We start from the raw sequence: 21232 nt of genomic DNA on the forward strand, positions 1-21232 counted from the left end.
ATATATATATATATATATATATATATATATATATATATATATATATATATATTGGGTGAGAATGAGACAAGAAAGTTATTTACTTGAAAGAATTATATTTACTTGAAAGAATTATATTTGAAAGATATTTACTTGAAAGAATTTATATTTGAAAGATATTTACTTGAAAGAATTATATTTGAAAGATATTTACTTGAAGGAATTATATTCGAAAGATATTTATTGGAAAGAATTATATTCAGAAGAGATTTATTTGAAAGAATGCTATTTGAAAGATATATTTATTTGAAGAAAGTATATTTATTGAAAATGATTATATTCTAGAGACTTTCATTGAAAGACTTATAGATAAAAGATGTATATTTTGAAAGACTTGATTAATTGGTTGTACCTGTGTTTATTATTCGTTGAGTAATATTTATGATGTTCCTGTTGCCTTGCTGTATAAATCACTAGTTGATTGGTGTTGCGCTTATTGTTATTTATTTTCTATAATTTTTGTATGTTATATTGCACAGATTATTAGACTAGTGAGTATTTTGACTGTACCTCGTCTCTACACCATTGAGGTTAGTCTTGATACTTACTGGGTACCGATGTGGTATGCTCACTCTACACTTCTACACATTTTTGTGCAGAGCCAGGTATTGAAGATAACAGACTTAAACAGAGTTAAAGCGGGATCGTAAGGATTCAAGGTAGAGCTGCTTGGTCAATGCAGTCCCTTGGAGTCTTTTCATTTCATTGTACTGTTAACTTGTAATCAAACAATATTGTATATTCGGTCCTTGTGATCATTCTATGTATTCAGTTAGAGTTCGTGACTCAGTACTACCAGTCTTGGGAGGTAGTATATTGTAATTATTTCCGCGGTTAGTTTAAAAAAAATGGCTTCAAAAGGTAATTGGAATCGGCTTACCTAGTCTTAGAGACTAGGTGCCATCACGACGCCTGTGGTGGGATTTTGGGTCATGACAGTTTCATAGAATGAGTTTTTGAGTTTTGAACATCGATTTGGAGTCGGATTTGAATAAAACTAGTATAGTTGAACTGGTAATTTAATGGGTTGTCGGATTTTATAAGTTTCGTTGAGTTCTGAGGCACGGGCCTTGGCTGGACTTTTGGGTTGATTTTGGGCTTTGGACTTTTGGGTTGATTTTGGGCCTTTGATTAAAGATTCGACCTGTATCGATTGGGTTTGTTTCCTTTGGCATTATTTGATGTAATTGAGTTGCTTTTGGATAGTTTCGAGACTTTCGTAGGTCGGTACATACGAGATGGCAGTTTTGGAGCATCACTTGGCTTGCTCGATATTGGATTTGGATTGTTCGAGGTAAGCAACACTTCTAAACTTATGAGGTGTGTGTGGGCGTGCACTGTGTAAATTGTGATTTAGTCGATCCCATGAAATTGTGTAGCTACCTTATCTAGACATTTTTACTGTACTCTATGTGTTAGAGCACTTGATCTGTAATTCATACTGGAAATCATGTTTAGGCTATATGCTGGTACTATTGGGACCCACAATGTTCGTTCTTTGTTGTTGAGTTATTTACTTAATTATAGTTATGTGATCAGTCACATTCATCATTTCATATCATATCTCAGTCTCTGTTATCGTATATTGTCACATCTCATATCATTGATTTGGGTTGCTTAGCATAAGTGTTGTGAGCCCGAGAGACTGGATAGGCTGATGACTAAGTGAGGCTGATGGCCTATAGTGAGTGACATTTATCAGATCAGACTACACGCCGCATCATGCTTTATTGATTCATGCCAGAATTTTTCTTATTAGAGCGCTTAGGCTGGATCGGCTCCTCCGGAGTCTGCACACCCATAGTGGGCGCAATTGCTAGCAATCATTTGCATTGGAATGGATTTACCCTTGTTCATTTACATTAGGCTGGATCTGCCCTAGTTTATTTGCATTTTGGTTCATTTGCATTGAGCTGGATCTACCCTAGTTTATTTGCATTTTGGTTCATTTGCATTGGGCTGGATCTGCCCTAGTTTATTTGCATCTTTGGGCTGGATTGGGCCTAAATATTTATATTTAGATCCTTGGGATGGATTTTCCCTAAATAGTACTGAGAGACTGACTGCCAATTGCTATTTATATTGAGGGATGGATCTTCCCTGGGCTAGACCTGCCCCGTACAATACTGAGTTATTGAGTACTCTGAGAGTGTGAGTACGTGAGTTCATCACTGAGATGCATAGAATTTGACACGCGTACTTGAAATACATGCATATAGATGCCTTTCCTCCTGCTACCTGGTTTTTGGTGACATTCATGATTTCACTTGTATAATGACATGTAGTCATAGAGATGTAATTTTCTCATGCTATCTAAAAATGAAATATCTTATTTGCTGTTGAAAGGTTTTTGGGAAAAATCATCGTTTTCAAACTTGCTTATATATGTCTTTGGGGGTTTTCGGTAAAAGATTTGAAATTTACTGTTATACTTGAAAGGCATGCCTATCTTTCTGTAACTGTGAACGAGTTGAGTATCTTACCTCTCAGTTATTTTCATGTACCATTTTATTATTATCATTATGACTATTACTGGTTATTGGAGTTGGACTCTGACCCTTGTCCCAGCTCGTTACTACTTTCAACCTAAGGTTAGGTTTGTTACTTATTGAGTACATGGGGCCAGTTGTGCTCATATTACATTTCTGCACCTTGCGTGTAGATATTGGATGTTGATGTTGCTATGCACGGTGGGAGCTGGATCTGAAGATGTACTTGCGTTCCGGTCATAACTGCTTCTTGATCTTGGTAGCTTTTGAATTTTAATTTGTTCTTGTATAGTTCAAACAGATGATGTACTGTATTTCATACCAGCCTTGTAAATTCTAAATCTTAGAAGCTCATGATTTATACTACCGGTCCTGGGAGTTGTATGAAATTCAGTTATCTCATCTTTGGTTCAAATTAGCGTTATTATATTATGTTATTTTATTAATTGGCTTACCTAGCGGGTTGGGTCAGGTGCCATCACGACGGTTTGGATTTTGAATCATGACAAATTACCTGAAGCCACGCGGCGTCATAAGGTGGTCTAAAATGCATGTAGCTATTTCGGGCAAAAATATTTTCAAAATTATTTAAATGTAAGGCTCACGCGGCAGTATAAAGAAAGTTTGTGAACTATGAATACAAGGCGATACCTCAGTTGTGATTTTCTTATATATACATATATATATATATATATATATATATATATATATATATATATATATATATACGAGGCGTTACCTCGATTGTGATTCTTAATGTACACGAGGCGGTACCTCGTTGTGATTCTTGTTGTTTATCTTATGTTGCAAAAAGTTTTGGTGGGAACACTTCTTGTTATTTTGTTCTTTCTTGTTCTATCAGTTATTGTCCGTATATGATCATTGTGGTTGTCTTTAATTTTTTTCTTTATGTTATTTCCATGTTTAATATTTCAGTATTAGTTCATGGTACTAACTTGTTCGGTATCAATTATTTATCCGCCTTCCATTATTTATCGTTACTATGTTTTCATATTGTTTTTTATATATCCTAGTAGGTGTCTTGACTTGACCTCGTCAATACTCTACAGAGGTTAGGTTTGATACTTACTGGGTACCATTGTGGTGTACTCATACTACGCTTCTGCACATCATTTTATGCAGATCCAAGTATGTCTGCTCGTGCCGAATGCTAGAGTTGATTTGAGTTACTGCTTTTGGAGACTTCAAGGTATACCTTCTCCACATCCGCAGGCCTCAGAGTCCCCTTATGTTTTAGACATTCAGCTGTTTCTTTCTTGTTTCAAACAATATTGTAGTTCGAGACTTGTAGTACCATCTTGTAGAGCTTATGACTCTGTTCCCCTAGGTTTTGGGGAGAGTGTTGGCTATTGCACTGTTGAGTTTATTATTATAGTATGAAGGTTTTTATTTGAAGTTTTAGTAGTATTTCCGCTATTTCTCTTTGCTTGTTAGGCTTACTTAGTGATAGAGATTAGGTGCTATCACGATATGCTACAGATGGAAATTGGGGTCGTGACACCCACCTTTATGTTCGTAGGCCTCATAGTCACTTTTTGGAGCTTTACTTTACTACTGTTTTCTATAATTCCAAATAGTAATGTAATTGTTATTCTTAGTTACTCCCAGTAGAGCTTATGACTCTATATTATCTATTTTGGGGTTGTATAACTATTGTTCGGCTTTAGCTATGTTATTTCATTTACCAGTTTAATGTTTATATGATTAAGTTGGTTATTTCTATTAGATCTCATCATGTGTTATGCTTACCTAGTCTTAGAGACTAGGTACCATCACGATTCCTAAGGTGGGATTTCGGAGTCGTGAAAATAGTAGATTAATTTGAGTTGTTTGAAAAGTTGCTTGGAAGGTATTAAGGACTCAACGGGTTTAAGGTATATTAAGGCTAAACTTTTTCTTCATTTTGGCATAATTCGTAATTACATGTGTTTGATACAAGACATAAAGAGAAGTTCGTATTCCTGAATTTATGTACATTATCCCAGTCCTATAAGTTACAGTATTCTCCGTTATAGGGGCTTTATATTCAGTTAAGTATTGTCTTCTGTCAGTCAAGAGAGCAGAGGGTCACCACCACCGTGCTATAATCGGTGGGCAGACCCTTATTGAGCAACATCTAATCAGATGGTAAGTTATATACCGAGCCTACTATGGCTGAGCGCCTATGAGTGAGCCCAGAATGACTGAGATACCGAGCCTAGTATGGACGAGTGTCTATAAGCGAGCTTACTACGGCCGAGCAGTTACACGTACCGAGCCTTATAGAGCCGGACAACTATTTTACTTACTATATTGAGAGAGTTGAGTCAGTATCAGACTATCAGCAGATAAGCATATCTTCAGATCATCTTTGACTCTTAGTTACTTTCAATTATTATATTATTAGTTAAATTTGAGCTTTCAGTTATTCTATTGCCTTACATACTCGGCATATTATTTTGTGTTGATGTCCCTTTTACCGGGGACGTTGCATTTCATGTCCGAAGTCCTAATAGACAGCCGGAGAGACCTTCCAGTAGATAGATCCAAACATCACCTTGATTGGTAAGCTCCACTCCTCCGGAGTTATCAGGTCTAGACTTTGGAGTCCATTTTGTATATTCAAGTTTGATGGGTAGGTCGAGGCCCTATCCTAGCCATGATACAATTTTGTTATCTCTAGAGGCTTGTAGACGAGTCTTGTATATTAGTATTGTGGTCTTGCCAGCCCTGTGTGCATGTTCAGTTTGGTATTGGTAGTAGTAGACATTCATAGCAACCTCGTCAGCCTGCACAGTTATGTACATGAGATTTGGGGTATGTCTACCTCTCGGATGAGATAAACGTTATTTTCAGATGATTCAGAATATGACCCCGTCGGCCTAACTTGAGAGCTACCCCTCCAGAGTTCACAGTTGTAGAGTGGTGCGATCGGGCCGAGTATGGAACTGGGTGCCCGCCACGCCTCCCCAGATTTTGGGCGTGAAATATTATGGTATTATATTTATAAATGTTTATCTTTTTATCAAGCATATAGTCCATGATGTTCTTACAAAAATGTATTTTTAGGTTTTCTAAATTAGTTAAATAAATATTACAAAATTTGAAAAATATATGTCAATCATTTTTACAATATTAGTTATAAATATATGACGAAATTTGAAAATTATTATATTTTATAACGGCATATATTTGTTAAATCTTAACTTTTAATTTTTGATAATTAACGCTATATTTAAAATTTAATCTAACTGTGTAATTATACTTGTACAACCTAACAGTATACTTGCAAGTATATTATAATTATATTAGGACAAGTACTGTAATTACATTAGGACAAACAAACAAGTTGTCATAATTATAATACTATATAATTATAAGATTGTGTAATTATTATCCTAATAATTATATCAATTCCAGTTACCTAGTGGTTTTCCAACACACCCCTAGTTTTTTGGTTGATGTTTTCAAGGAGATGATTTAATAAATCATCATTCTACCATTCTAAAGTTTGAAAAGTATTAAACAAAACTATTAATTAACATCTCTTCTGTATTGATTTACGGCACTCTTCAACAAAAAACGTTTCATGTAATCGATATGATATTAGCTAATATTTAGAAATTAAAAAATCAGTTCTTTACATTAATTAATTAAAGAGACGTGGTTTAAGATTTTTAACACTACATTGTTTTTTATAATTTTGAATTCTACGTTACCGTTCCTTGTTCAATGCTCTTAAATATTGCAAGGGATTTTTACGTATATGTACTACATTAGAAACTTATTTACCCTCATTGTTTAGGTTTTAATTTAATTACAAGTTGATATACAATTTACCAATTACATAAAAATTAGTAGGCGTTTGGACATAAAAATTATAAAATTTGGAAAACAATGAAAAACAAATTCAAGTGAAAATGGTATTTGAAAATTAGAGTTGTGTTTGGACATGAATACGCTTTTGGGTTGTTTTTAAATTTTTGTGAGTAATCTGAGTGTAAATTTAGAAAAATAACTTTTTGGAGTTTTTCAGATTTTCGAAAAATTTTAAAATTCATCTTCAAATGAGATTTGAAAATTTTATGGCCAAACACTGATTTTGAAAAAAAATAAGTGAATTTTTCGAAAAAAAGTGAAAAATATTTCATGGCCAAACAGGCTCTTAGATTTAATGAGTATACATTTATATTAGGAATTGAGTAGGAATTCTCTCTTCTCTCTCTCTCTCTCTCTCTCTCTCTCTCTCTCTCTCTCTCTCTCTCTCTCTCTCTCTCTCTCTGTCTCTCTCTCTCTCTCTCTCTCTCTCTCTCATTCTCTATCAGTATTCTTATATTAATATCTTCATGTGGATTAACTGAAGCAATGGTACTAATGTTGAGTAAAAAAGAGATAGAAAATTAGTACCTAGCAAAGTTCTTACTTTAGATCCTATGAAAACGAGGAAGTAAATAAGAAAGAAATTAACTCTCATGAAGAGAATCATTTTAGTTATCTTTCTTTTAGCTTTTTTGAATCAATAAATAAAATACACTACTAGAAATTCGGCAAAAACCGACCAAAGTTGGTCGGTTTTTTAAAATATTTTTTTTTTTACGAAACCGCCAACTTTGGTCGGTTTTCTTTGGCGCAAAAATGCGGGAAACTATTTTTGAGTCCCGCAAAATTTATGTTTCAAAAATCGACCAAAATTGGTCGGTTAATTCGGCGGGTCATTTAAAAAAATCGACCAACTTTGGTCGGTTATTTTCATGCGAAAATACAATTAAAGAGTATAAATTAAATAAAAGACAGTCTTAAAATAAAATGTACAAATGGTCTAGTGGTAGAATAGTATCCTGCCACAGTACAGACCCCGGTTCGATTCCCAGATGGTGATTTTTTTTTTACATAATTAAAATACCGACCAACTTTGGTCGGTTTTTTTTGCAATATTTGTTTTTTGAATTTAATTGACCGACTAAAGTTGGTCGGTAATTTCCGACCAACTTTGGTCGGTATTCCTTTTCGACCACAAAAATACCGTCCACACGTAAATGATCGCGTTTTGGTCGATTTTTTGCCATTACCGACCAACGTTGGTCGGTTTTTTTGGTCGGTTTTTACCGAATTTCTAGTAGTGATAGTATTAATTAGAAACGAGTAGATTGAATTGGAAACTATGTTAATTCATTGAAAACTCCATTTGCATCCATTAAAAAGTTTCGAAGTTTGAATTTGAAAATAGAATTTTACGAAATTATTTTTTGTTTGGAATGGGTGTTGTTGCAAAAGATTGGGAATATCCGTTGGAATTTATATTTCATTTTTGAGACAATTTGGGGAAGATTCGAGGTGATTTTGGTCGAAAATTCAAATTGAAACTCGAAATAAAAGACATAAATAAATTGTATATATTTTGTATGCCGAATATAGAAACGATATACAAAATATCTATAACTTACATAATTGTATATATATTGTATATAAATTATATGTAAATTGTAGTTTTTAGTCTTCTTATGTTATTGACTAATTGTTATTTTTTTTCCCTCATCCAATTCAAGATTACTCATCCCGGTTTATTCATTTTCAAGTGCTAAGCTTTTGAGGCAATTAACGCATATTATTTCCAGTTTATCAATCCTACAACTCTGTTACCAACGTACTACTCTCATCAGAAATTACAAGTAACATACCTTGCATGTGATTATGTAAATTTTGTTGTGGCTTCTGTGTATTTTGTTAATTTTATCCTTCCTTTTTACTTTGATAGGATATCAAAAAGGGATTCCTTTTGAGTCACATGTCTCCCATTCTATTGCTCTGAAATTCTTTTGGTCAAATCATGATAATTTGACAAATTAGAAGACGGATAATGATTTGATATTACTTTTCTTTTTATCATTCATGATTCATCTGATGGCCATTCTTGTGAAGTTTTTGTTTCTTCGAGGGCTCAGTGCATGAATCAGTTCACATCTTTTACGACACGTGATTGACATATAGAATAATTTCATTTCTGTGTAATAAAGAATGTGGTGGTTCTTCTAATAATATCCATTTGAGCAAGAAGCTCGTATACCTGATGAAAAATTTGAAATTGTTGTTAAATGCTTGAGCAATAACATGCTAAAAGAGGTATTGTATGATATTAATTTATATTTGAAATTCAGATTTTCTTAGCACCTTTTGTTGCTTGTGATCAATGCTTTTTCCTTTCATATATTTTTGTTGACTTTGGAAACATCTGAAGAGAGTAACAAGATAGAAAGCTAAAAGATGAAGAAACCTTTTCTACTGCGGCATTTTCAAACCTTTTGCAGGGCATGCATTGCTGTATTTCTCAAGGGATATTCTAATATAGAATTAATGTTCACTATCAAATGTTGTTAGGTATTTCTAATTGATGTCATCCTTTACTATTGTTACATTACATATTGTATGATGTGTGCTTTTACTGTCTGATTCTTGCTTCCTGTAGAAAAGATGTATTCCAAGCAAATTAGATTTTCTAACAATGTTTTAGATGTATGAATAAGAAGTAAAGGATACCTAAAAGAGGCAGCATAGCCCTTAAATCCTGCCAACGCTCTTACCTAACTTGCTTTTCTCTTTCACGTGCAGCATTCGATATGTTCTATTTCTCTATGGAATCAAAGTGTGTTTCTGGTATTGAAATTCAAGAGCCTTAGTACCGTTCAGGTGAGGGAAATAAGTGTAAAGAAAAGATTTTAAAGACAGTTATAAAACTGCTTAAATGGTAGGACACCATGTGTTATGCCTAACAAACAGCTCATCCCGCTTCAAGGAATAACTGAATTGATTGAACATTTTTTGATTGAGTTGTTCAGTTGCCTTTTGCCTATGGCTTTATCTAGGAAGTTACTGGACTGCATTAGGGTTAGGCCTTTTCAATCTTTTTGTAGTCTGGTTTGTATAATTAGATTTTATCTTGACCTTGAAATTTTTTTCTTTTTCTGTTTTGTTAAATTGTACTTCAAGAGGATTAATCTTGGCTCCACCACGTTTCAGTTTGGTTAGAATAATTTAAATCGTAACAGTTGACCTTTTTCCTAGATTTAGTCAAATCCACGATATGAACTCTGAAATACGAATTTGGTCCTAATATATTGATATAATAGAATGGACATATTAGATTTGAAGTTAGATAATATGTTTTCCCAGAAATTGGAAAAATGAGTTAAATATTATTTATATGGTGATATTGTGAAATTTATTTTACATCTATCAAGTTACTTGTAAAAAATTATATGTAGCTTTTCATAGTAACGTTCATGAACTAATAACTTAGAAAATGAGGTAAGTGTGTTGCAACTGGTAGATTTTGTTACAAACACTAATAAAAAATTAAAATCTTTGGTCTAATATGTCGATCAATACAGAAGGAAAAGAGAATGGTATTTTAGTACCATGATGATAAAAGGGATTTATTGCAGAAGAAAGGTTTGAGGTGTGTCAAACAATCTGTCTTCCTTTATTCTTTCACTCTAAGAAGGGTAATAAACAATTAGTTGTTTAGTTAATAATTATTATTTCACTCTAAGAAGGGTAATAAACAATTAGTTGTTTAGTTAATAATAAATACTTACACATATTCTCTTTAACTAAGCCAGTGTGGATACAAAGGTAGTGGAACCAACCTTAGAAAGAAAACCATCATCGAATGTTAATTAGTTAAGCCGAAGATGATTAATTCAAGGATGGACGAAATAATGATTTTATCAAGTTTACTTTTTAAATGTTAATATTCGTGCTAATTAAATGTATTATATGGAAAGTATATATCGATTACAATTTATTTCCTTTATATCGTAAATGTTGCAGGCTATTTATGTTAGAAATGGTGATAGACTTGGATTTAACTAGATAAGTATTTATATTTGTGTTATAATAAATTTATAAAATTAAATTTTGGTGCATATATGAAAATTTTATCTCATTATCGCGATTATATTTACAAAATAACTTATTTTATGATTTACTGATTTCTATTATGGAGTCAAAAATAATCGAGACTAGAAAAGAGGGACTTGGCAAAATGGAGCCAATACCATTGTAATGACACGGCCGGTCGATTCGAGAATTATAGCCTCGTTTCCCCTATTTCTGCTTCTTTTTGTGTTACTCATCTATATTGTGTTATACCGAGTTAGTCGGTTCGGGTCCGGAATGGTTTCGGAGTGAATTGAGATACTTAGTCTCTAAAGTAGAAGCTTAAGTTGGAAAAGTCAACCGGACGTTGACTTATATGTAAACGACCTCGAATTTAAATTTTGATGGTTCTGTTAGCTCCGTTAGGTGATTTTGGACTTGGGAGCGTGTTCGGAATGAGATTTGAAAGCCCGTGGTAGAATTAGGCTTGAATTGGCGAAAGTTTGAATTTTGGCAATTTTATTCGGTAGTGAAAATTTTGATATCGGGGTCGGAATAGAATTTCGAAAGTTGAAATAGATTCGTGGTGTTATTTTTTACTTGTGTGTAAAATTTGAGGTCATTCGTACGTGGTTTGGTAGGTTTCGGCATCGTTGGTGGAATTCGAAAGTTTAGAAGTTCTTAGACTTGAATCCGGGGGTGATTTGGTATTTTGATATTGTTTTGAGTGATTTGAAGGTTCGACTAAGTTCGTATGATGTTATGGGACGTGTTGGTTTATTTGATTGAGGTCCCGAGGGTCTCGGGTAATGAGTTTCGGGTGGTTAGCGGACCAATTATGGCCTTTGAGAGATAGCTGATTTGCTGATTTTTGCTGTTGCTGGTTTCCTCTTACGCGTTCGCGAGGTAGGTCTCTCGTTCGTGAAGAGTATCTGGAGATTGAGGAAGAATTGTTCTTCGCGTTCGCGAAGGTTTAGGAGAAAAGTGCATCGCGGACGCGAGATGAGTAACGCTTTCGCGAAGAAGAGAGGAGGCAACTGGGGACCCCATTTATTTGGTCTACGCGTTCGCGAGGGTGAGGTCGCGTTCGCGAAGAGAAGGTTCAGTAAAGGTTCGCGTTCGCGTAGAAGGAATTTCTGGGAAGAGGCAGTTGTGCTTCGCGAACGTGAGGGTACTTCAGCGTTCGCGAAGAAGGAAATCTGGGCAGCAGTGTTAAATTTCAAAATTAGGGGTTTGAACTCATTTTTTATATTTTGAGCTAGAGACCACGAATTTAGGCGATTTTGAAGGGATTTTCAGGGAGTTGATTGGGGTAAGTATTTCTCACTTGATTTTGGTTAAATTCCATGATTATATTTTGATTTTTATCATCCAAATTGTGATTTGGGGTAAAAACATATTGGGGGAAAGGTGGAAGCGTTTTTGAGATGGAATTTTGAGATTTTATAGGGGATTTTATTGTCGGATTTGAGTAAATTTGGTATGGTTAGACTCGTGAGTGAATGGGCTTTCGGGTTTTGTGACTTTTGTCGGATACCGAGACTTGGGCCCGAGCGCCGGGTTTGAGCCAATTTTGGGTTTTGAGTCTAATTTAGTAGTTTTCTTGTGGAATTGATTCCTTTAGCATATATTAATGATATTGTACTGGTTGTGGCTAGATTCAGGATGCTCGGAGACCGATTCGAGAGGCAAGGGTATTGCAGAGTAGAGATTTGCTCATATTGAGGTAAGTAACAGTTGTAAATCTAGTCCTGAGGGTATGAAACCCCGGATTTGTATGTCTTGTGACTATTTGGAGGTGACACATATGTTAGGTGACGGGCGTGTGGGAGTGCACCGTCGGGGGATTGTGACTTGGTCCGTCCTGTAGCAATTGTAAAGTTGAACAACCTATTGTAGCTATATGCTCCTGATGTGTTTTAGAAAGTTTTGCTGTAAATCATGCTAGATACCATGTCTAGGCCTTATGACAGTATTGTTTGGACCCTTAGAGGTCGTTTTCTTGCTGTCCTCTCACTGCTTTAGTTGATATCCCGTACTCAGTCATGCTCATGCATTCTTACACTATAGCTCAGTCTCTGTTATTCTATTTGTTGCATCATGTTAATGTTGTTTGGGCTAATTTCTTTGATTTCTGAGAGCCCGAGAGACTAGAGAGGTTTATGACTGAGTGAGGCCGATGGCCTATTTGTGAGGTATTGTACCTCAGCACGTAAGTGGTCCGTGCAGATTCTGATATGATATTATAGCACGTGAGTTGTCCGTGCAGCATGTGAGTTGTCCGTGCAGATTATAGCGCTTGGGCTGTAGGAGCCCCTCCGGAGTCTGAACACTCCCAGTGAGCGCAGGTACCTACTGAATGCGAGTGCTGAGCGATCGTGAGGCATGAGTGATGGTGAAGCATGAGTGATTGTGAGGTTGAAGTAATTGGGAGGACTGAGTGATGTTAGCCCGCGGGGCAGTATATGATTTCATCATCCATGCTCATAGTTGCTTTGAGTCCTTATTTGAGAACCGTTGAAAGATATTTCTAATTGACTTACTTGAACTTGATTTAAACAAGCTGATTTGACTTAAACTCTGGTTACAAAGCATGCCGCACTTTACTAAATTTTTGTGATATGAACGGTACTTGCATTTAGCTCGTCACTACTTCTCAGCCTTTATTTATTTCTGTTACTTACTGAGTTGGTGTACTCACGTTACTCCCTGCACCTTGTGTGCAGATCCAGGCTTTTTTGGTCACGGTAGAGGCTGCTGATATTCTTGTAGCTGATCATTGGAGTTATCAAGGTAGCTGCCTCGCGATCGCAGCCCTGTTTTCTCCTTCTTTATCTCCCCCTTAGTTGTATTTTGGATTTTTCCCAGACTATGTTAGTCTTATTGTTGTCGGACCAGTTTTTAGTAGTTGCTCATGACTCAGTGACACCTCGATGATTGGGGCTTTTCATTCCACATTTCTATTTTTGAGTTCAACCCTTATTTCTTTTATGAAATTCTACTATACAAGACGCCCTTTTGGCATATCTATGAATGAATTATTGTAGTATTGTGGGAGTCGGCTGGCCTAGTACCATCGATAGGCGTCATCACGACCGGTTTGAGTTTAGGGTCGTGACAAGTTGGTATCAGAGCCTTGGTTACATAGGTCTCACGAGTTATGAGCGGGTTTAGTAGAGTCTTGCGCAGCGGTACGGAGACGTCTATACTTATCTTTGAGAGGCTGCAGAACCTTTAGGAAAATTCCACATTCTTGAATTGTATTTATCTAATTTCTCAATTTTTTGAGTTTTTGTTCCATTTATATGTTATATATTAAAATACCCTCAAGACATGACTCTTCATTAAACATTATCCTTTCGTATGGGTTACAAACCTTATCATTTTATATCAGTTGCAAAACTTTATGTGCTAAAACTGAAAAGACATATCTCTTGATTAAACATTATAAATTACATTTCAGTTACAAACCTTTTCATCTCCTCTAACTGCTCATCTTCCGATCCTATAAATTCACCTTTGTTGGTGACTATTTTTGCGGATGGCCGATGTTCAACTATGTAGGATACAATAATTTCTTATGTTTCATTAAACTTTGATTTGCTGATTAAATTTGTCATCAACGTAATTTCTTTTTCTTTTCATTTACATAGTTCATTTGCTTTTTAGATTGGCATGTAGTTACATGGTAAAGTTTAACAATCTTTATAGAAGAAAAGAGGTTGTATTTTTTGTTATTTGTATTTCTCCGATTTCAGGAATGATTCAAATTTTGAGAGTTCCATCAGCACCATTGGTGTCGATTTTGTAAGTGAATCCTCCCATTATCCCTAAATGTCTCATTTAGTAATGTTTCAGGAGTATATGGATAACAATTGTCTTCTTTATATCTTGATAATTCGAACAATTGAACATAATAGGAAAACCATTGACTTTCATATTGTAGGAAAATCATTAGTTAGAAAAATTCAGGTTTTATTGTAGGAGACTTTGTTTTTCAGATTTATATAAATCTAGTTGGTAATAAAAAAAATTATTTACAAAAAAAGGGGTTAGGTTGGGTCAGGTTGTAGACTAGCAACTAGCAACCTTTGTTTTCTCTTTTTAAGCTTTCTCATTTCTCTCTTGCTTTCTTTTCTTGTGTCTTAGAATAGGGAAAAACGATACAAGTAGAAAGTTCCATTTTGTTTAAGAAATTCTTTTAAAAATATGTACCTACTTAAATTAAAGAATGATATGTACGTAAATAAGTGTAGACACTTATACTATACAAAGAAATAATCCAAAGAATTAGTTATATGAGAAATAAATATAATATTTTAATAAAATAAAGATAGATTCTAAAAAATCATTAAAAATATTGAAATCAATGGAAACAATATTTTAGTAATTTTTCTCGAAACAAAATAAAATATCGATAACTACAGGTCTCAAAAAATTTGATAATATTTTTTTTCTTATATTCAGATGATAGAAAAAGATGATCCTTCCATAATTAATAAAGTGACTCATACACCATTCTATGATAATAAAACTTTTTGTACAATTTGCTTAACCAAATTCACTTTTGACATAATAAATGTGTAAAAAGTTTTATTTTTTAAAATACTGCTAAAGTTTTTATATGGTAATTTATTTATAAAAAGTTATTTTTAAATTAATATTTTTACAATTGCGCGAAGCGCGGTCAATTCACTAGTATTATATATTCGCCGACTTTTTAGATTTTAACTTTGTTCTTGGAAATCAGTTGCATCCATTATTTACAAAATATTAATTCTAGTTGAACCAAATTAATGTAAAACCGAGTTTAGCACAGAGCTACCTCAGTTAATGACGGTTTCACTTCAATTAATTAACGTAAGAATTAATTTTAATCAAAGTTATATCGATAATTGTGGAAGTACTACTTTTCCATGGCAGACCAATAATACTAGTATCACTATCATTTATATATGATGTTGCAATATGTATTTTGAGTTTTATTAGGATGGAAATGATCTGCTCGTGCGTTACAATTTTGTTTTTTATGATGTAAAATTTAACAGGTTTTAATTAGCTTATAGTAAGAAGTAATATTACTTCAATAAAAACAATGAATTTAAACAAAAGGAACGCTGAAATTGATATTACTAATAGTAGATGGATATGCTCGTCGCAGGGCTAGTCGAGTTGGTTGAACAGGAGATCTCCCAAATGAAAGGTTGTAAGTTCAAAATCCCATGCATATTTTCTGTCTCTAGTTTTTCGCACGAGGCTTGCCTATTAAACTAGAGCGATGTTTATATGAGACTCTTTGATTAAGGATGTACCGATAGATTCTATCTAACCATCTCACTACAGTAGTACGTTGAAAAACTAAGTGTTTAAGTCGATTCGATTTATTAGAAAACAAAGGGAATACTAGTAAATTCGATTTTTGAATTTGCAAATACTAATAAATTAAAAGTAGTGAATATTCCGGTCCACTTATTACACTGGAAATTCTTAAGAGGGCCCCACTTCATTTTCCATAATTTTGTCATAGATTAAGACATCTTTATGACTATATATATATCTGGCCTTTATCCCACTACGTGGAGATATAGACATATGTAAAAGATATATAAAGGAAAGGAGAGGTGAGAAACAAAACCAACATTTGTGAATTGCAAGTTATATATATAGACGGGAGAATTTAGGACTAATTATAAGAGCAACACTACTGAAAAAGATTATCGATGGGTAAAGGAAGAGCACCTTGTTGTGATAAAAGTAAGGTGAAGAAAGGGCCATGGACTCCTGCTGAAGATCTGAAGCTTATTTCTTTCATTCAAAAAAATGGCCATGGCAACCGGCGATCCCTCCCCAAACAAGCTGGTAAGATTTGTAGTTCACTAGGCGTGACCGGTAAAGTTGATGCCATGTGACCAGGTGATCACAGGTTCGAGTCGTGGAAACAACCTCTTGCAGAAATGCAGGATAAGGCTGTGTATACTAGACCTTTGTGGCCCGATCCTTCCCGGACCCCGCGCATAGCGGGGGCTTAGTGTATCGGGCTAGAAAATAGTTCCCCTACGTACGTAGCCTTGACGTGACTGGTAAAATTGTTGCCATGTGATCAGGAGGTCACGGGTTCGGGCCGTGGAAATAGCCTCTTGCAGAAATGCAGGGTAAGGTAGCATATAATAGACCCTTGTGGTCCGGCCCTTCCCCGGACCTATGCATAGTGGGAGCTTAGTGTACCGGTCTAGAGAATAGTTCCCCTACGTACGTAGCCTTGGCGTAACTGGTAAATTGTTGTCATGTAATCAGGAGGTCACGGGTTCGAACCGTGGAAACAGCCTCTTGCAGAAATACAAGGTAAGGATGCGTACAATAGACCTTTGTGGTCCGACCCTTCCTCGGATCCCGCACATAGCAGGAGTTTAGTGCACAGGCTAGAAAGTAGTTCCGTACATAGCATATTGATTATACTCCAATAGTATCTCAAAATTAAAGAATTTAACTTATATACACAAAATTATAAAAAATATTTACAACATTCAATGTTTTTTTAACCTGTTGTAGGCTTGTAGTAGGTAACATTATATAATTACTCTCGCTTTTTATGGACGTGTACACATAGTATCTTTAGTGACCGGATAGTGTATAAAATTTTACGAAGTTAAACTCATTTTATTAAGTATGTCAATATTGTTGATTCATAATATAGGGTTACTGAGGAGTGGAAAGAGTTGCCGGTTGAGGTGGATTAACTACTTGAGACCTGACGTAAAGCGAGGGAATTTCACTCCAGAAGAAGAAGAAACCATAATTAAACTACATGACTCTTTGGGGAACAGGTATATACAAATATATAGTCCTCTACGAGCTTGTCAAATATATATAGTACTTATAAATTTTGTCTTTCCTTTGGTCTGAAATTATTCTATCACATGTAGCGTGGCAAACGGACGGGTCGGGTCAAAAACGGATAATGCAAAAATAGATAAATTATCCGACCCGACCTGACCCAACTCATATTTAATACGGATAGAAAATGAGTTAATCGGCGGATAATATGGGTAACCATATTATCCGTAACTTTTTGAATATCATCATTTTTTGGAGAATTCTTAGTCCTCCAAGCTTGAGGAACTCCCAATTTGATTCTTTACAAATGTAAAAGTTAAATTCATTAGTTATTCATTTTTTAAGTCGATAATATGGGTCTTATCCATATTTGACCCGTTTTTAAAAAGTTCATTATTTAACCTATTTTTTAGTGGATAATATGGATAGATAACGGTATTTTTTAATCCATTTTTCCACCACTAATCACATGCATTAATAACTGCAGGTGGTCAAAGATTGCGTCTTATTTTCCTGGAAGAACTGATAACGAGAATAAAAATGTTTGGAATACTCAATTGAAGAAAAGAGTAGGGATATTGAAGAAAGATATCAAGATAAATACTACTACTCAAGAAGCATTTGAAACCAACAATAAGGGCCAATACATAGATGTTGCTACTAGTATAAATATAAAAGAGGGACTTGGCAAGATGATGTGGCCTCTTATAAACTAGAAAAGACATTTATATAATTTCTCTATCTTTTGAGCTTTTTCCTCCTATTAAATTTAAGAAAGTCAGATTTTAATTGCATCGACTTGGAAAGAGAAAGACACAGTTTCAAAAAAATAACATCTTAATCGCACCTCCATAATAAATGAGTCAGAACCAAAAAAGCACACTATCAAGAGACTCAATATTAAAAATACCGTTATTACGTTTCATCAGAAGCCAAAAGACACAATTTCTTTGTGTAATAAATGTGCTATGAGTTGAGAATGCAACCATTATTATATGATCTTCATTTTCCTTTTTAAAGTTGTGCATGCCATGCTGAGAAATACTGAAAATCATTAATGCTGAAAGAGAGGACATTTAAGTGCAAACTTCCATCGAGTTTGTAAATTTTGTTTTCTCATTCTGTTACGTAAAAACCTTTCTTGAAAGCTGTCTCACTATAATTTTTCTTACAGAAAGATACCGAAATATATTTCTAATTTGATTGAAGAATTTAAATGTAGAGTGCCGAGAGAGTGTCCACAAGGAAACAAGAATTATTTGGAGAAAGATACAATGAATTTCACAGCAAATTAGGAGAGACTTGAGAGGAAATGTTGTTCCAGTATTGTTACAGAGGAAAGAAGGTAAAGGCCTGAGATGAAAAATGGAAAGAAGAATAAGGAAAGAGTGGAATGGAAGAAGGAAGTAAAAGGAAAAATAAAAAGAGAGGTAACGAAAATAGCAACTTGGACAAGGAGTCAAAGTATGTGTTATCATTATTCACTAATTCCTTTTCCTAATTCCTTCTCTTTTATTGTCCTAAAAATATTTCTGTTTATTTTTTCATATGTAGTTTGTTAGTTAGTGTCATAGCATTATATTTAGGATGCTAATGTTTTGGTTTAGTTGGAGTATAGCTAACTAATTATACAGATGTTATTGATAGTTTGTGTCCGCAAAGCAAAAATCACCATCTCAATTAATAGGGGACAAAGAAGGAAAAACATCATAATAATGTTTTCTAACTCGGAATCTTAAATTTCAAACATCTCTTTAAACATAAATAACAAATAATATTTATAGGTATACAACTATATCAAACATGTTCAAGCGATTCAACTTTTAACAAAGATGATAAAAGAAATTCCAAGTTCCTTTTTAATATTTCAAAGTTTTTAGTTTGTCAACATTTTGACAAGAAAAAATTTATGAAGAGTAAAAAGTAATAACCCAATTATTACACCGTCCAATATTTCTATCATTAGTGAAATAGGAAAGAAGAGGAGATAAATAGTTACTTCTATTTAAGTGAGTCAAATTAATCATTAATAATTTCGTACAACAATGTTTTGACTTTATTCAATTTTTGAAGTTTTTCTTAACTTGACAACTATTGCAAAAGGATGTATTAATTGTTACCTCCCACGCCTTTAGGAGAACAAAACTTCTTCCGCCACATAAATAAAGGGTAACCGTGGATATATGACTTTAATTGTTTCTTTTTTCCGGTAATAGACTTTAACCTTTCTCAAAACTGTCGAATATCTTGATAACCAATTTTTGTTATGAAATTAGTTGGTTCTTTTTACTTAAAGTTTATTTTGTTATATGATGATCTCAAATTTTTATAATTATGTTTTGGCAATTAGTGAAGTACATGACGAATATCTAGAAAATATTGATATTTTTCGCTACTTGTACATTCTTATGCCTCCGAGTCTTTATTAGGTTTTTTCATCACCGCGCAAGCATGAATAAATTAACTAGTTTATTTTATAAATCGGGTGCTTGACTTGACGCAAATTTTGAAATGTTAATTTGACTCGTCTATCAAAATACTAAAGATAATTGAAATTATTAAATAGGACATTATATTTTTCGCTCGAAACATATTGATTATATAAATGATAAGTCGAATTTTATCAATCACGTAGAAAAGAAGAGCTTAATATCAAGAAAGTTACTAGTAGAGACGGATTCAGAATTTAAATTTAATGAATTAAATTTTTAATATATTTAACATTAAACTCATTATACTGTCAGATCTAACATTTATTGAGATTTTAGTAAGATTTTACATATATATATATATATATATATATATATTTATATTTATATAAAAACTTACGGGTTCAGATGAACCTGTAGCCAGCAGGCTACATTCACCCCTAACTGTTAGTATGTTCTAGGGAAAATGGTTACATTTGGGTTTATATTCACGAAATCGCTCGGTTTTGGCTCTGTCAGTTTGATTTAAATCTCATATTATCTCATCACTAGAAGAAAAAAGAATAGTCATATTTATCCTTGACCTTTAAAGGAGCTCCAACTTGAAGGTAATTTTAAATTAATATAAAAAATTAAGGAATAAATTTTAATCTTCATCTTAAAAAATTTGGACACGTGAAATCCATCTATTTTACGATGGATGGGGGTGAGGGGACGGGTGGTTTTAAAGCAATTGGAAGTTAGGGATAGGTAAAAGGATACATTGAACCCAGTGAAAATAAAAGAAGAATAAGAATCACGTGATCTTTCTGTTTTAGTAAAAATTATTGCCAAGTTCGTATGTTGCTTGTCGAAGTTTCTTGTGTTTAACTACTGAAAATAAGACATGAATGAGACACATATCATTTGAAAATGACATGATTAATCTGAAAAGTTGCATGAACGATGCAGAAATGTTACCTACATGTGCTAAAATTATAGTCAAAATCTTAAATAGTTATAGAATCATGCAAAACAAAAAGTAGACAAGAATCTATGGGGAAAAAAAAGTTCAACCTAAAATCCTGCATAAACAATTATTAAATATGGTTAGAAAGGCTAGAAAGTTAATTTATTCATAACTTACGCATGATTTGGTTGGTCGTATAAGAAAAATATAGTTTATGCATAATTCCATGTAGGTTATGACAAATTTATTCATTATTTTTTTGATAGATATAGAACAAGAATACGTGTAAGCAATATAAAAGTAAAACTATTTAAGAAAAATAAATTCCTTTAAAATAGCTAATCTCTACGTAACATTTCTTGTATAATTATTCACCCATAAAATTCATATATTATGAGCTAATCTTAAAATAATCTCTATATTATTAATTAATAAGCATTATAATCTCCCCTGATTAACATGCGGACAAGTGACCCTTAATCTTCGAGAGGGCATCTCATTTACCAACTTGTTTTAAAGGTTAAAAGAGGTAAAGCCTACAACTATGATAAATAGAAACAAGTGTGAAAGAGTGAGTAAAAGTGTAACGACCCAGCCGATCTTTTTGAGTATTGTAG

At 33.8% G+C, this 21232-nt stretch overlaps 1 protein-coding gene across 1 annotated transcript; it reads left to right on the forward strand.

The window, feature by feature from the left end:
* Positions 1-16019: 16019 nt before the first annotated feature.
* On the forward strand, positions 16020-17994 carry LOC142177607 (transcription factor MYB58-like). Its single transcript, XM_075246817.1, has 3 exons — positions 16020-16262; positions 17098-17227; positions 17725-17994. Exons 1-3 carry the CDS (start codon positions 16124-16126, stop codon positions 17951-17953), a joined length of 498 nt encoding a protein of 165 aa, XP_075102918.1. The 5' UTR covers positions 16020-16123; the 3' UTR covers positions 17954-17994.
* Positions 17995-21232: the final 3238 nt, after the last annotated feature.

The sequence above is a fragment of the Nicotiana tabacum genome, chromosome 23 (assembly GCF_000715075.1).
Source record: "Nicotiana tabacum cultivar K326 chromosome 23, ASM71507v2, whole genome shotgun sequence".
In the NCBI taxonomy this organism is placed as follows: domain Eukaryota; kingdom Viridiplantae; phylum Streptophyta; class Magnoliopsida; order Solanales; family Solanaceae; genus Nicotiana; species Nicotiana tabacum.